This window comes from Chelonoidis abingdonii, chromosome 18, assembly GCF_003597395.2.
Source record: "Chelonoidis abingdonii isolate Lonesome George chromosome 18, CheloAbing_2.0, whole genome shotgun sequence".
Taxonomy (NCBI): Eukaryota; Metazoa; Chordata; order Testudines; family Testudinidae; genus Chelonoidis; species Chelonoidis abingdonii.
Genome location: NC_133786.1, coordinates 18,456,930 through 18,473,739, shown reverse-complemented (window position 1 = coordinate 18,473,739; position 16,810 = coordinate 18,456,930). Strand labels below are relative to the sequence as shown.

Genomic DNA, 16,810 nt, shown 5'->3' with positions numbered 1-16,810 from the left:
CAACGCGGTTACAATGGAGCACTCTGGGATAGCTGCCGGAGGCCAATACCATTGAATTGCGTGCACACGATCCCGTATTTGACCCGACAAGGCCGATTTCAGCGCTAATCTCTTCGTCAGAGGTGGAGTAAAGATATCAATTGAAAGAGCCCTTTAAGTTGAAAAAAAGGGCTTCGTCATGTGGACGGGTCCAGGCTTAAATCGAGGTAACGCTGCTAAATTCGACCTAAAGTTGTTTAGTAGACGAGGCCTTGGTCTGAACTCAACAAGAGGTGGAGGAAGCGATTGGAGGAGAGGCTGTTCTGGACTCGATTCTGACAAACAGGGAGGAACTAGTTGTGAATGTGATGGTGGAAGGCAGACTGAGTGAAAGTGATCTCGAAATAATGCAGTTCATGATTCTAAGGAATGGTAGGAGGGAAAACAGCAGAATAAACACAATGAATTTGATCAAGTCTGCCTTCTTGAAGGGCAGAGAACTGGAAGGTAAGATCCCATTGGACGCAAGTTTAAGGGGAAAAAAGAGTTGGCAATTTTTTAAAGAGACATTATTAAGGGCACAAGAGCAAACTACACCAATGCAAAGGAAAAAATAGGAAGGATGGTAAGAAACCACCCTGACTAAACCAGGAGATCTTCAATGACTTACAGTTCAAAAAAAAAGTATCAGAGAGGTAGCCATGTTAGTTTGGATCTGTAAAAGCAGCAAAGAGTCCTGTGGCACCTTATAGACTAACAGACGTATTGGAGTATGAGCTTTCATGGGTGAATACCCAGTTCGTCGGATGCTCCAATATCTCTGTTAGTCTATAAGGCTAACCGGACTCTTTGCTACTAATTCAAAAAAAGGAGTCATACACAAAGTGGAAAATAGGTCCAACTGCAAAATGCTGAGCATAAAACAAAACACCACAAGCATTTAGGGACAAGATAAGAAAGGCCAAGGCACAAAATGAGATTAAACCAGCAAAGAATACAAAGGGTAACAAGAAAGCACTTTACAATGCTGGGAAGCAAAGGAAGACCAGAGTAAGCCCATCACTAAATGAGGAGGAAAGACAATAAGAGAAAACGCAGCAATGGCCAAAGTGTTAAATTTTTTTGTTTCAGCTTTCACCCAAAAAGTTAGCAGTGGTCAGATACACAGTGAACATCAGAGTAAAAAGAGTAGGACCTGAGACTAAAATAGGAAAGGAACAAATTAAGAATTACTTAGACAAATTAGATGTCTTCAGATCAGCTGGGCTGGATGAAATACATTCTAGAATACTTCAGGAATTGCCAGAGATCTCTGAGCCATTAGTAATTATCTTTGAGAACTCGTGGAGGACAGGAAAGATTCCTGAGGACTGGACAACTATAGCATCTATCTGTAAAAAGGGGTATAAGGACAAACTGAGGAATCAGAGGCTGATCAACTTAACTTTGATATCCAGAAAGCTAATGGAGCAAATAATCAAACTGTCCATTTGTCAGCACTTAGAAGAAAATGAGGTGATAAGTATGTCAGCATGGATTTGTCAAGAATAACCTTCTTTGACATGGTAACAAGCCTGTTGATAGGGGAGAAACAACACATGTCATATATCTTGACTTCAGTAAAGTTTTTGATACCCTCTCACATGACCTGCTCATAAACAAACTAGAGGAATATAGCCCAGAGCAGAAGTTCTCAACCTCTTTCTGAGGGCTCCCCCAACAAGCTATAAAAACTCCGTGGCCCACCTGTGCCACAATAACTCGTTTTCTGCATGTAAAGGCCAGGGCTGGCATTATGGGACAGCAAGCAGAGCGATTGCCTGCTTATTATCTTTGCTCACTATCTCTTAAATCTTAATCTTTGTTAATAACCCCATTTGTTTTCACTATAAGTAGAGTTCAGTGCTGTGGTGTTAGATTGGAGCAGATACTCTGCGGATTCAGTTGTGTGTGTGTACAGTTCCCTTAGAAACAGTGAACCTGCTAATTACTGGGAGGGGGCTGGACACTACAGGGGAACGATTCTGAGAAGTTCGGAGACTGGAGTGCACCAGGGGCTGGCAGAGCCCACAGAAGAGTGCTTGAGTGACTGAAGGGCTGTCAGCATCAGGGAGCTGCTACAAGAGCCTGCCTCTCACTGAACTGGGGCGGGGGGCGGGTAACAGGGGAACTCTCAGTTCCAGGCACCCTGAGAAAGTGTCAAGTTACCAAACAGGCTAATATTCACTGGTGTGGTTAATAGTGAATGTCACACATGAGACACGGGAGGTGGCTGCCCCTCGACTCGGCACTGGCGAGGCCTCACATGGAGTGCTGTGTCCAGTTCTCAGCACCACACTTTGAGAAAAAAGTGTATAAAATGGAGAGGAGTCCGAGGAGAGCACCAAAAATGATAAAAGGTTTAAAAATCTGACCTATGAGGAAAGGTTAAAAAAATTGGGCATGTTTAGTCTTGAGCACAGATGACTGAGAGGGACCTGAGAACAGTCTTCAAATACATTAAGGGTGGTTATAAAGAGGGCAGTGATCAGATGTTCTCCATGTCCACATAAGGCAGGACAAGAAGTAATCAAGTTAATCTGCAGCAAGGGAGATATAGGTTAGACATTGGGAAAAGCCATCTAACTCTAAGGGGAGTTAAGCTCTGGAATCGGCTCCAAGGAAGGTTGTGGAATCCCCGTCACTGGAGGTTTTTAAGAACAGGCTGGACAAACCTGTCAGGGATGGTCTAGGTTCACCTGATTCTGCCTCAGAGCAGGGGACTGCACTCAGTGGTCTCTTGCGGTGCCTTCCAGCCTGACATTTCTCGGATTCCCCACAGCACTGTTCAGGAAGATGCTACTTAGCCTGCTCAACACACTGCGAGGAGCATATTTAACAGAACCAGCACAAACACGACCCAGAGGCTGAGTGCAGAAGCAACACTGAAAGTTTTCAACAGAGAACCTGAAGCTTCTGACAAGGCTCAGCTCCCTGGGTAACCTTCAAAGCCCATGCAGCCTGACCGAGCTTTGACGTATAACTGGACACATTCCCCGCTCCTAAAAGTCTTGTTCTGAAGTACCTGGGAATTCAGCATGTGGCACTCCTGGAGTAACCCCATGTGCCCTGATGCTCCAATTTCCAATTCTATCACTGCCACTCAGCCTAAACTTGAACATCTGCCACGCTGTAAACCACTGAGCATGGAGAAGGATACTTTACCCAGGTTTACAAGCTGAGAGACAGGTGCATATGCTGAAAGCGACATTCGTATCGGATCACAGCTCTTCCTGCTGGACTAGGAGGAAAGGGCTCCCTGCTCTACGCTGGAACAACCAAGAGCTTTACCCAGACACAGATGCACACACTGCACATACACGCCAAGGATTTACATCGTGTCCATAAGCAGCGTTTATGGCAGAATGTTACTGTCCGTGAGATGCACAGACTGTCAGGCGCAGCACAGAGCCTGAGGAGGTAAAACGAGTCCCTCATTCTTCTCTACCCAAAAATCCCAGCCCAGTCCCCCTGTATCCAAGATGTTGGCAAAGTGACACCAGTCTGTTTTCCACAGGAGAGACAGTGGCTTGCAGACCCCTCAGGATCACGGGGATGGCAGACAGTGGTACAGCACAAGCATGGGGTGTCCAGCAATGAGTCACAGCAGCAGAAGGTTTGGGGGCTGCAGGATGAGTTAGAGTATGAAAGGAAATTACCAGAGGGACTTTTCTTTCTGCTGATGAAGCACTTGAGCTTCTTCCTCCTCTTCTTGCCTCAACTCCTCCTGGAATCGCTGAACCCTCTCCTCCTTTGCTTGCAGTAAATGCGTTTTTTCTTGCTCCAGCTCCTGCTCCTGCTCCCTGGCTATTTCCTTCAGGGATTCTGCAGAAGGCCAGTTCAAGGACACCACTTGCTTGATTTCCTCCGCAAGTTGTCTGCCAGAAAATAAAAAAGCTGTCTTTAAAACAGGATAATGGAGAACTGGCTAATGCAGTGAGAACAGTACCACTCCACCTACCCTGCAAGGATCTCAAAGCCATGTAAAACGCCAGCTAAGCACTCCTCAATACACCTTGGTGAGGTAGGGAGGGGATTTACAGAAATCATTGCCCCTACCACTGGTATGTAGCCACCTCTGGACTGGAGCACAGCAGCTGCTGATCAGCTCTGCACGACAAGGGATGAAAAAGGGTGGTGTAGGTGGGTGCAAGCACTGAGGTGGGGGAGAAATGGAATGTGCTTCACCTCACAACTTATCCTCTTGATGTTCCTCTCAGCATGCCTGGAGAACTGAGCCACCCCAACGCTCTTTATACAATTACACCACTTGGCTTGTCTCCAGTTGGGACTGCAGGGGGAAGTCAGGGAGGCAGCATGTCATTACCAAGTTGGAATTTAACCACCAGCGCAGCAGGGTTAATACCACAACTCTTACAAAGAGAGCTCTCGACAAGTACAAATGACATGCAGCCAGGGCATGAGTTTTATGTTTCCTTCCAAAGGCAGCACCTCCAGCAAGAGTCCCCAAGCACCACTGATTGAATCCAATACTGAGACAGGGAAAGACCCCTCCTCCTGTAGCATCCGTGGATATCGCCTACTCTTGTTCTGCACTGGCCCATCACCACTTTGCTTGCAAGATGTGCCAGAACCTCAGTGCACGAGGGTCAGGCTAGGGGAAAAGTGCTTGGTGACAATGGAGCCACAATTGGCGCTTCTGGGAACTACTGGAATACAGACAGTAAGTAGTTACAAGGGAAGAGGCAGAGTCTCAGCACGGCCTGGAGAACAATAGGCTCACTCTGAAAGGCCAAATGCACTAAGCAGCAGTTTCATGCAGTGACTATAGTATGATAGCGTATGTTCTACGGGCCCCTTGGGCCAGGGCTCGGAGCATGGCTCATGTACAGCAGCAGCAGGATTTGGCAGCTGCCTTTTGTTTCCCTATAGGCCAGAAAGGTCTCAGCTGAATGGGCAGGAAAACAGACTCACCTCTGGGGAACAATTATTCTGTCGTGAAAAACAGACCCACAGAATACCTCTAGCATATGCAGGAAACAAGGCAGTGGCTAAGCCTCACAGTTAGCTCAGGCAGCAGGGACCACGGGTAAGCAGAACTCCAAGTGGAACACATGGCTTCATAAGGCAGCCCCACGCGCCCTGCTGTGGCAAGCTACAGCCAAACAGGCAGCCTGCCTCAGCTTCCCTCCTCCACAGTCCCCATAACATCACACAAACTCTCTTGCCTCAGAAACACCCCTCCTGGGAGCCAGTTTATTACTAAAACATCACACAAATGGTCTGTAACAAAAGCCCCAAAACCAGACCATTTGTCACCTCCAGTGCACATGGTCCTTAAAGTCCCACAATAATTAGTCCATTGACTTAGCACTTACTGCACTCTGCCCTCTTCCACTACACCAAGGTTCTTCTTCGGTCCTCTCCTGTTCTTCTGCCAGGACAGCTGGACTGCAATGCACTCTTCCCAGTGGGAACCCCTCAGTCTCTCTGCTGGGATATCATCCACACCAGGGAGTACCCATCACGTCCCTGGGCCCCCACACAGGTCCCCTGGGTCCAGCTCTCCTGTGCAGAGAGGGCAGTGGGTAAGCCCCTCCGCTGCTTGCCGGCCGTCAGCCCTCTCCGGCCCTCAGCTGCAGCTCTTTGGCTTAGAACTGAGCCAGCCCTCTGCTTTTTTGCTGCCTTCAGCACCAGCGCTCCAGTCCTTGTCTCAGCCTTGGGGAGGTCAACAGGCAAACCCCTCTCCTGCCTTCAGCTTTCCCCCAGGAACCTCCTACAACTCTCTTCGAGGACCTCCTTCCTCTCTGATTCACCCTGATCCTTTATAGCCCCAGGTGCTGCCATGCCCACTTAACTGGCCAAATTCAGAGCACCTGACTGGCACAAGGCCATTGGACCTTCAGCTAAAGGGGCCAAAAGAAAACAAGAACAAAGAGAAAAGCCCATGAACGCAAAGCCTTGCCCCTCCAGTTCAGTAACCTGTACATGAGGTTGGCAAAGCTAGCGCCAGTCAGTGAGCTACTCCAGGCATTAGGATTCTGACAAGGGACCCCAGATCCCCCAACTACAAGATACACAGAGGGCTTCTTGCCAGCTCACGATGCAATGCCAACCCTCTCACTGGCCAGGTGACACTGTGGGAAGAGGCCTCAGGTCACAGGGGATGTTAGAAAACAAGCAGGAGGTTTGACGGGGCTGCACCAGTGCTACAGAGGACAGGCAGAAAGCAATTAACTGAAGTGCCAGACTAATTCAGACAAGGGTAGGAGAAACATCTCAATGTTCTTCCTGATCTCTGCCATGCCCCAATTTCTAATCTGGTTTGCTTGGGCAGCAAAGCCCCTGGTACAGGTAATTAACTAGTCAGTGATTTATCTATAACCCTGGGAGAACAGTCGAGGTGAGGACCTCAGAGGAAGCTCGGGGCTCTGAAACTAGGCTTCTTCACTCAAGCGGAATGAGAATGCATTCAGACAAATGTTACGCAGAGAGAGGGATGAAAAAGCTCCAGAATACCCTTTCTCAGCTTGGCCTGGATTGTGACCAAAGGCAGCTTTCTTGTTGGGAACCAGCAAGGTCACACGGCTCAGCTATCACTGGGCACAGCACCACAGCAATGCCTCTAAAAAAACCATTAAACCAAACACGACAGGGACTCGAGAGAGCTGGATTCTAGTCCTGGCTTCGCTGCTGCCATGCTGAGTGACCTAGGAAAGCAGCTTCCCCTCTTCATGCCCCAGTTTCTCCAACAGACACACAGCAGAGCCTCCTTGGTGGAAAGGGTAAAGATCAGCCTTGGGATACTGAGGATATCTAAGTGACTGCTTTCCTCCCTGCACCACCCTCCCACAGCTGCAGGGCTTCTGATGGGAATACCTACATTGAAACACTAGGGGAATGGAGGCCACGGGTTCTCCCATTCTCATCCAGCCACCACCTGAATTTGCTGATCTTCACAAGGACGCCGTGGTCCTCAAGATTGTGCAAAAGAGGGCAAGGGAGGAGAGTTTCTCCTTCGCCTCTTTAAGCCAGGAGAGCATCGGCGTCTGGATGATGTGACCTTTCACCAATTCCGGCAGCAGCACCTTCCCACTGTGCAAATGTAGAAAGGCCACATATCATGACAATGCATGCTTGTATGGCCACATGTTCGAAAGAGCCCAGCAGCCAAGGACTTTGGAAACTCTGTCTCGCTCTCTTTTCCAGCCTATGCAGTGGGCTCATGTTTATAGTTAAAGGAAGATGAGTTGTGGCATGAGTCAGAAGGAAGTCTGCTTGTAAGAGGAAAAAGCTGAGGCTTCCCCACGAATATTATGGTGAATAGCAATCATGGGGATGGGAGGAGAAAAAGGAAAAAAAAGAAAAAAAAGAGGAAAAAAGTCAAGAGTTTAAAAAGAAAATGTAATTTGGTAATAACCCTGCTTGAGCTTAGCAAGTCAAAGCCAGGGCTCTTTAAATACACAAGAACCATGCACAAAAAATGGCACTCTTTCCACTGCACCTGTATGTTCAGAGAGAGCTCTGCCTTCTCTTCATTTGGATAGTCACCGATTCTCTAGTCTGCACGCATTCCCATAGCCTGCAATGGGAGCGTTGTTTATATCGGGACTGGTGATTTTACTTAGCCAGCTTCACCCCTTCACCAGCTAAAGCAAACCAAGCAGTGTCTGGCTCAAACAAACATGCTACTTATGGATGAAGTATTTTTCTGAATCAGTTATATAAATGTGCTGGAAGCTTGCCAGCCTCCGGTAACAGACAGTAATAGGATCTCCGAAAATTCAACAGAAAACCAATCTGTTTCTAATTAAGCTTTTTCAAAGGGCAGCAAAGTTATGAGGCCTGAAAGAGGCTCCAGGGGGGGAAAACTGCACTGGTCTAGATACAAAATGAAATTCTGCTTCCCGGGTGGCGAGATCGAAAGCCGCAGGCCTTGGCATGCTCTGACACCGCTGAACTGAGGCAGAGGCTCTGCGACACTGCCGGGGAACAGGGAATTCAGTGATGTCAGTAACACCAGAAAAAGGGTGCAGCCACTACAGAGAAAGCAAGCAGTGTGGGGTGGGGGATCCTTGGGGCTATAGATAAATCATGCACTCCTAATACTGCCATGGTACCTCCCAATACATAGCCCATGCTAACGCTACATGTAACAACGCCCAAAGCTTATCATCCTGAGCTGGACAACACTCCAAGCTCCTTGTTGTCATTTTCCACCCCTCCTACCTCAATTTTCTTTTTAAAAAGCATTTATATAAACTATTCCCTGTTTTTCAAGGCAGGTATTTTCCTGAACACTGCATTGAGACACCCACACACTTCCCTACCAGTGATCACAGATTGTCTCAAAGTTGCATGTACCCTGTGAGGGCACCACCAGTTCTGCCCAGTTACACCTGGTGTTTTTTTCAGCAGAGACACAAAAATCTGCAAGACTGTTTCCATCAAGATCTGTTGCTGTAGGACTGCAGGCACCTGACTGCAAAGGCCACCAGTTTAGTAAGCAATAAGCCACTGGCCTTTAGTGGGGACTCTAGTTCTACCAGCTTGGACTGTGATCTCACCAGATAAAACAAGCCAAGGTGCAGTCCACCGTTTACGGATGGCAGTTAAACGCATTTGATACTTGTGGCTCTGATCTCTGTAGTGCTCAGCAATTATACTTTGAGGAATCAGCTCTCTGGCATAAAACTAGATAGGCACGGCTGGCCTTCCTAACCACACAGAGACGCTGAAGTGCTCTCTTCCAAACAGGAAGTGAGCTAATCTTGCTTCAATCATTTCTGCACTGCCTAGGAATGAACCTGATAATCTAACTCTTAACCTGAATTTTCTAACGCTCAGTTGTTAGATGATGACGCCTGACTCTATAAGGCCCAGTGGCTGGGCAAGAACAGCAGCTACTTCATTTTCCCTAATACAGACAATTGACACATTGGGCTACTGGTTGCAGGACTGGCGGCAAAACAGCACCTTAGGAACATGTGCACTTTGGAGTTGCACGCTGAAGTGCTCTTGGTTTTAAACTCATTCTCCCAGTGCCGACTGAGAATCTCAACTGAAAGCACCAAGCCACATCTTCACATTCAGCAGGGGTCACATATGAGAACAGCATACAAGAAGGCAAGAACTCTTCTGCTCAGAGCGCCAGAGGAATTTAAGTTGAGCGCTTACGCCTGGTGAGGGGCTGCAGGCTCCTCCTCCTTTGGACTATCCAGCGATCCCTCCTTTTCCTCCATGGCAGCAGTCTCTTCCTGGCTGGCGTTCTCTAAACTTAAACACTTCTCTTCAGCCATTTCGCAAGCACTGAAGGGGCACTGGTCCCTCTCGCTTAGCAGCAGTAAAACAGTAACAGAAAAACAGATTAGCGAAAAGTGGACTCCACTGCTTGCTCCATTTAAATAGGATGGAGGGAGACCAGGATGCAAAGCCAAAGTGAAGGGTGCACACATCTGCAACAGCACTGCATACCTGCTGAGGGTACCAGCTAATTAGTCCAACTCTGTTGTTGCCTAAGGGCAAAACAACAGCTCCATTCCATCCTCCAAACCAGCGTAGGAGTCACAAGCATTGAAAGACTAATAGGTGGCTGGGGTATAAGTAAGTGTCTGTCAATCTCTAAATGCTGAATCCCTTTCCAAGGAAATTTTCCCTCCTTTTCCAAGTCCTTGGAGAATTTCCCAAAGCATATTTGAAGACAAACCAACCCCGATTAGCAATATCTACACTGTATCTGAACTACAGCTGGAAATACTAGCAGGCATGCCCATATCTGCAGCCCTACAGCATTTCAGAGGCAGAAAGACAAGGGACACTAGTCAAGTACAAAGCAGCTTTGCCAGAAGAGAGGAGGAATGAACAATGAAGAGAGCTCTGGGAAGCAGGTATAGAATGATAAGATGTTTGCTGCACAGAGGATGTATTTTCAGGGAGCCTTCATATGAGCAGCATCTCCGAGCACAAGTGCACAGGGTACACCAGTGTCTACAGCAGGTCGTAAGGACTACTGCAGATCAGTCTCTCTATCATCCTTTTTGGAACAGGGCCATCTTCAGCACTAGGGCACAGGACCGTGGTTCCCAAATGCCCAACACGCCAGAATACTATGAAACTACATATGGAGATTAGGTGTCTAACACACATTCCCTCTGCAAACAAAAAACATTCTACAGCTCCCAGGAGAGACTTGCGGGAAGACTGACCTGCTGTGGTCAGAACGTGTCTGTATTTTTAAACTTGTCACCACAAACAGAAAAAACAAAAAACAAACAAACATCTTCCAGTCCCTGCAGTAACAAAGTGTTAGGATGTCCAGGTTGTCCCTGGGATAGAAAATGTTGCTCTGCGGAATTAAAGCTTCAATAGACCAGGACACAAAATAGTCTAGTATAGACTCTGGGTCCATTCTGCCTGCTGCAGGAATGTACCCTCATGGAAATAAATGGAGTTGGTCTCACTTAGGTCAGGGCTGGATTCATCCATTGTCATTACCAGGGAGCCGGCCTGTCACCGGACAGCATTTAGCCACTGATAAGCTAGCTGCACAGTACTGATATTCCAAGAGGCCCAGTATAAAGTGAACTGGGAGGGGCTGCTTCAGACCCTGAATAATCTGATAAGTGACATGTAGTGACTGAGTCTCCCATAGGTAAATGCCATGAGCCACAACATAAGATTTGAACTAGTCCAGAGCATCCTGATAGGACTGCCAAAATGTTAGCTATATTCATCCAGGTCAGCAACAGAGAAGAAAGGAAAAAAGTTTCCTAGCCTTAGAGAAAAGCCAAATAGCCTTAAGGGAAACAAGAAGTTGGCTCTCTCTGGTGGAGTTTTCAGGGAGATGAAAGGTACATTGTTTGCTTGCCTAACCAGCCAGAGGCCTGAAGCAGCACTGAACCCACTGAGACAGCAGGGGACAGGGAAAAAAGAGGAGAAGAAAGTGAAAGACGAAAGGAAAAGACCTTAAGATAAAACAGCCCAGGGTCTCTACAGCTTAACAGGGGGATTCCTGCAGGGGTTGCAATGATCACACTACAATAGCCTCAGGTGTAGGCTGGATAGGAGAGCAGTGGGGATCAAGACCTCTACATCCATCGTTTGTAATACTGGCCTCTCTATACCATACCTCTCAGCAGCTTTGGGTCTTTTCCTTTGCTTTTCTTCTACGCTGGCTTCGCTTTGGTCCTTTTCCTCTTCTCCCAGCCCCTGGGCCTGCAGGTAAAAGCAAACGGTGTGGGGTTTGCAGACTCCATTACTCTTAACACTCTACAGTCATTCTGCAGAAGAGATGAGGGAAGCCTGTGCTGCTTTGTCACTATAGCTGAGCACCACACCGAAGCAGCACACAAACTGGCCCTCAGAAAACAGTCCAAGCAATTGCTAAAATCAAAATGTTCTGTCCTTCTCTGGTGCACAAGAGAGACCTCACAGAGCTTTACAAACACTAATAAACCTAACAGCCCCCTTGCAAGATGTTTTGAATGCTCTAGTGATTTTGGGGTCCAAGTTGAGACACCTGAAAAGGTTTTCAGAGTGCGGGGGCTCAGCACCTTGGAAAGTCAGGTCAGGCACCAAAACCACTTGTCAGTTTTGAAAATGTTGGCCTGAGTTCCTAGCCCAATTTTACAGGAAGGGAAACAGAGACACAGAAGTGAAATGACAGGCCAAATTCACAGCAGGAGTGAGTGGCTGAGCTGGGAACAGACCCCCACTCCTGACTCAGTCCTACGCCATGGCTTCTCTCTAGGATAGCATCAGAGCATGAGGGGCCAAGCTCAGGTGTGTACAGGTGGAGTCAGACCCCACCACATGGCGACAAACTGCCCTCTCACAGGGAACACCCTTGGGACTCTGGGGCAGGAAGGCTCCCTCGCTAGCATCCACTGGGAGTGACTGTGATGCCAGGTTCACAAAGCAGCCTTGCACAATTGCCAAAGGACAGTGGGGATCTTCTGGCAGGGCACAGAGGAAACCAGGGAGCCTGAAAGTTTAAAAGCTGCCTAGGAACATAAGCCGGGGGTGAGAAGCAGACCACTGAGTCTCAGATAGAGAACCAATCCAATGAGGCCAACAGATGAGAACAAGGCTAGGGCATCAGAAACAGCCTCCCCCTCCAGCCAGGGAAGGCAAGGCACGATCCGTTAAAGGCAACACATCCTGGACCTAAGGCCTTCCTGCAATCCAGCTGTCACTCCTGTGAGGGGAGTGCCCCTCTGGGAGGGAAACTGTTAATAGTCCATCTTTCGATCGGAGGCTCCCCGCAACTCATTGATGGCTCAGCGCTCAGGAGCTGAGGCAGTGACTTTGCCATATGGAAGTGCACCAAGGGGCAGGGCCAGCATTTAAAAAAAATGAAATTATAAATAGCAATGATTTATGCAAATTTCTAGTAGAGCAATGAGCAGAAGGATTCCCTGCTAGTGCTGCCACATCTCATCACATCAACCCAGTCAGACCTCTTCTAGGCAGCTCCCTCTCTCCTGTCCCAAGCAATTAATGGCTTCAGGTCCTAAGTACCGGGCAGCCCAGCCAACATCCCCTGGCTTCAGATGGGATCCGTTACTGTCACCTTTGAAAGCACAAATGGCTATTTTTATTCCTAGAAAGATCTCATTCCCCTACTAGAGTCATTGGTGGGGAGCCTATACTGAGGGCTGCGACCTGGCTCTCACTCGGTCTCTTTCTCTCTAACTGGAACGACCTGCACCCCTTGACACTGCGATTAAAGGAACTGCTTCAGGTTCATTTTTATAAGCTGGGGTTAGCCTGTTTTTTCCGCAGGGCATTAGAGTTCTAGCCCCAGGGACAGCTTTGGGCTGGGAGTCAGGAGGTCTGGAGTTTAAATCCTGGTTCTACCACTGACTCACTGTGTGACCCTGGGCAAGTCCCTTCCCCTCCCCCTACCTCAGTCCTGTCCAGTGGGGATCCTGGATAAGAGCAAAGTGGTGGTATTAGTCCAGTCTCCTGTTCTGCTGGGACACAGATCTGTGAAACCGCTCACACTCAGGATGAAACACAACATTGAAGGGGAGACAGAAGGGGAGGAGAAATGACAAGCTGTTCTTTAAGAGGTAAATCTAGCCCAATTCCTTTCTAAGGGCATGATCAAAGCCCAAAGAAGGCAATATAAAGATTCTCATTGACTTCAAAGGGAATTAGATCAGGCCCTGTGTCTGTTTCTAAATTAGCCTTTTACCACTATCGCTACCATTGATGCAGCTTCACTAGTGGAGCCGAATGTCAGCAGCTTAAACACCGTGTCCTCTAAGCCTGCTCAGAGCCAGTCTAGACAGCAAAGGGTTAACATGGCTGGGGCTGTGGCACCTGGTCCCTAGGTACGCTGCTGGAGCAGAGCCAGGCATAGCAATAATGGGAACACCAGGAGGGAAAATGCTAGTATAGATCAGACCAATATAAAAAAGGCTGTTCTCAGACTCAAATGAAAAACATCATCATCCTACAGAGGAGACCTCCCCTCCCTTCCAGCCCTAAAGAGAGGCCAGGAAAAATATTTCCAATCTATATAAAATCTTCATCGGAGATGTCAAAGCTCTTGGCGAACACCAGAGCATTCTACCCTCCCTCCAGGCAGGAGTTAGCCCCATCTATAGGAGGAGGATTCGGGGCAGGGTGAGGAGAGTGCAGTGCCTTATTCATCGGGAGTGCGCGAGCCCAGTCCCTCACTCTAGACAACAGACAGTGCGGCCTCTGCTGAGCCACTAAGCTCATCTACTGCAGATCCCAGCACAGGGTATTCACTGAGAAACTCAAACCCGAACACTGGTCGCTCAGCTGTCACATAAGCAATTTTATTTCAAGAAACAGGATATTTTGCCAAAGCAAAAGCAAGCCCCTTATGTAGAAATAAACACATTCTAACCAACCAGAAGTGTCATTTGAAAACATCCTCTCTCGACACAAAGGAGCAGCTGCAGTTCAGCAGGGGGCACCATTTCAAACCCACCTCTCTTTCCTCAAGACAAGGCTGTAATAAACTCATAATGTGTCTGAGCCAATGAGGAATTTGCATGCATGATACTTATATGCTGAAGCAAAAGGAGAGGGGAAAATATACAGCAGGCACATATTTTGTTTTCCATTCACACCTGATTATCTTCATTATTAGGCAAAAGAGGACAGGTGTATTCTCCAAACGCCACCTAAGCAAACTTGGACTTCTACTCTCTGCCAGACAGGTGGCGAGTGTGTCACCTGGAGTGTCTTCCACTCGGCTGATTGACTCACTCACAATCAAATCAAGGCTGAATAAACCCCAGCTGGAGCCCTGACCTAATGCTTACTGACACACAGTGCAGCACACTCCTTCAGCTGATGCACTGCCAAGCTTACCTTGTACAGTGGGTGAGGTAAAATTGGCTTGCTAACAAACTGGAGACACACAGATAAAACCTCCAGATGCACAGAATCCTCCTTCAACCAGAACTGCCCTCATACAGTCACTTCCTGGATGGGGCAACTCACTCGCCACACCACAAACCCACACCTCTGTTCACATGCCACATTGACCCAGACAAATTAGGCAACACCCACAAAAAATGTAAGAGGCCTGGGCACCTGACACGTGCCCGAGCAAGTCAGTCTGTGGTTTTCTTGGAACACTTGCTTATTTTTTTCCCTGCATCATTTTCCATTATCCAAATCCCACCCATCCGCTTAGGAGAAAAAAGAGAAACACACACACGCAGCAGGAAAATATAAAATACACTCACCGTCCCACCAACAATCACCAGAGAAAGAGGGATCCAAGGAAAGGCAACACGCCCATACAGAGACACTACAAGATATGTGTATGCTGGCTCTAAACGGAAACTAGCTTTCCAGCTAAGGAACATATTGTAGCTGCCTCTGCATTTGGCTGTGGTTTGCATTCAGCATGGACAGGGCACTGCACTAGGGCTCAAGCAGACCGTGATTCTAAGCCCAGCTCTGCCACTCCTCACTGTGTGGCCTCCACACTGCACTTCTGTTTCCCTTCATACAGCCTCATATAAGGCCAGAGCCATCCTCCTCTGCAGAGCACATTATCCCCTATCCACAGCTCCATCGCTGACCGCACAGCCACCACTCACCTCAACCTTGGGATTGTCCAGAGCAGCAGAAAGAATATCCATATCCAGGACCTGGTCAGAGATCTGACTTTGGAAACCAAAGTCCTAAAAGAAAAAATAAGGAGAAGGGGCTGGTTTCAGATGGGTACATAGGTTCTAACAAAGATCCCCAGGAGTCAGGGCACAGACCTACCACAGCCAGGGATATGCAGTTCTGGTCACATCATCTCAGAAAAAAATACATTAGAAATAGAAAAGGTACAGACAAGGGCAACAAAAATGACTAGGGGTCCCAACTTTTAGCTTGGAAAAGAGATGACTAAGGGGGCTATAATAGAGGTCTATAAAATCATGAATGGTGTGAAAAAAGGGAATAGGGAAGTGTTATTTCCCCTTCACATAAACACAAGAACTAGGGGTCACCCAATGAAATTAATAGGCAGCAGGTTTAAAACAAACAAAAGGAAGTACTTCTTCACACAATGCACAGTCAGCCTGTGGAACTCATTGACAGAGGATGTTGTGAAGGCCAAAACTATAACTGGATTAAAAAAAGCATTAGATGCATTAAAGGAAGATAGGTCCATCAATTGCTATTAGCTAAGATGGTCAGCGATGCAACCCCAGACTCTCAGTGTCTCTAAACCTCTGACTGCCAAATGTGGGTCTGGACAATGCGGGATGGATCACTTGATAGTTGCCTTGTTCTGTTCATTTGCTTTGAAGCACCTGGCACTGGCCACCGTTGGATGACAGGATATTGAACTAGATGGTCCATTAGTCTGACCCAGTTTGACCATTCTGACAGACTGTAGGTGAGAAAAAATGTCTTGAACAAATACTGTAATCTTGGTAGATTAAGTTTTAGCCTTTTTGTTTTCACTTTTAATTGCATGTAACCATTTCTACCTTTATCCCAACTAACTGATATCACTTAACCTGTGTCCTTTTGTTCATTAACTTGATTTATTTTTGCTATAAACCAACTCAGTGCTGTGTTTGAAGGAAGGGGTGTGTGTACCCCAGTTACATTAATAAGACGCAATATGACACTTGAATATCCTCTGTGAGTGAATGGTGACAGAATCCATGTGTTGAAGAGGGCCATCTCTGAGGAGCTTGGGGACTGGAGTTCACTGACTGCTACCTGCCAGGTGAGGTTTGGGCTAGGAGAGCCTAGAGGAGTTTGCTGGTGAGGCAGGGAGCTGATACACAGTCCAATCTCCAGCAGAGCTCACACGTGCGGAGGCAGAGGGTAACACATTGGCTCACAGGTCTGCATATTCCCAGAGTCAGAGCTGGGTTCCATTCCCAACTCTACCACTGACTCACAGTGACACCTCAGTCCAGGCACTTCAGTTCTTGGGGTCTGGGTTTCCCCAGCAGTGGAATGGAGTTATACTGAGCCAAGCCTTTAAAAACCCTTGGAAGCAAGGCTCTGCAAGTGCAAACCATTGTGTTGCTTTGGGCCACCCTGTGAAGTTCTTTCCCAGCAGTGGGGAGATAGGGATAGGGGACTGCAGGAGGCCTGAGGACTCATTTGCTGAGCGCTCATAGAGGAACACAAGGTTGATGCCAGAGGACTCACCGTTAGATGAAGCAGCTCATGATCCGAACGGTCAGAAACCTGCAATTCTTTCACGTGCTCACTGGCCTCGGACTCCTTTAAAAACCCAAAATCAATACTGTTACATTATAGTCTGTGTTCTCGCACGTTTACATGGCCATTCCCAACACAAAGCAGACCTATAGGTACTAGG

The 16,810-nt window shown here is 47.7% G+C and overlaps 1 protein-coding gene across 2 annotated transcripts in view; it reads right to left on the bottom strand.

Annotated features, from left to right (window-relative positions):
- The window catches only part of LOC116834159 (centrosomal protein of 164 kDa), a 90,421-nt gene that overhangs the window by 48,528 nt on the left and 25,083 nt on the right, over positions 1–16,810 (bottom strand). For both annotated transcript variants that reach the window (XM_075073427.1, XM_075073428.1), the window contains 5 exons: positions 16,639–16,713; positions 15,072–15,155; positions 11,108–11,193; positions 9,157–9,312; positions 3,678–3,896 (listed from right to left, as the gene is read on the bottom strand). In XM_075073427.1, the coding sequence (XP_074929528.1) occupies positions 3,678–3,896; positions 9,157–9,312; positions 11,108–11,193; positions 15,072–15,155; positions 16,639–16,713 (620 nt within the window). The remainder of the gene's footprint in view (positions 1–3,677; positions 3,897–9,156; positions 9,313–11,107; positions 11,194–15,071; positions 15,156–16,638; positions 16,714–16,810) is intronic.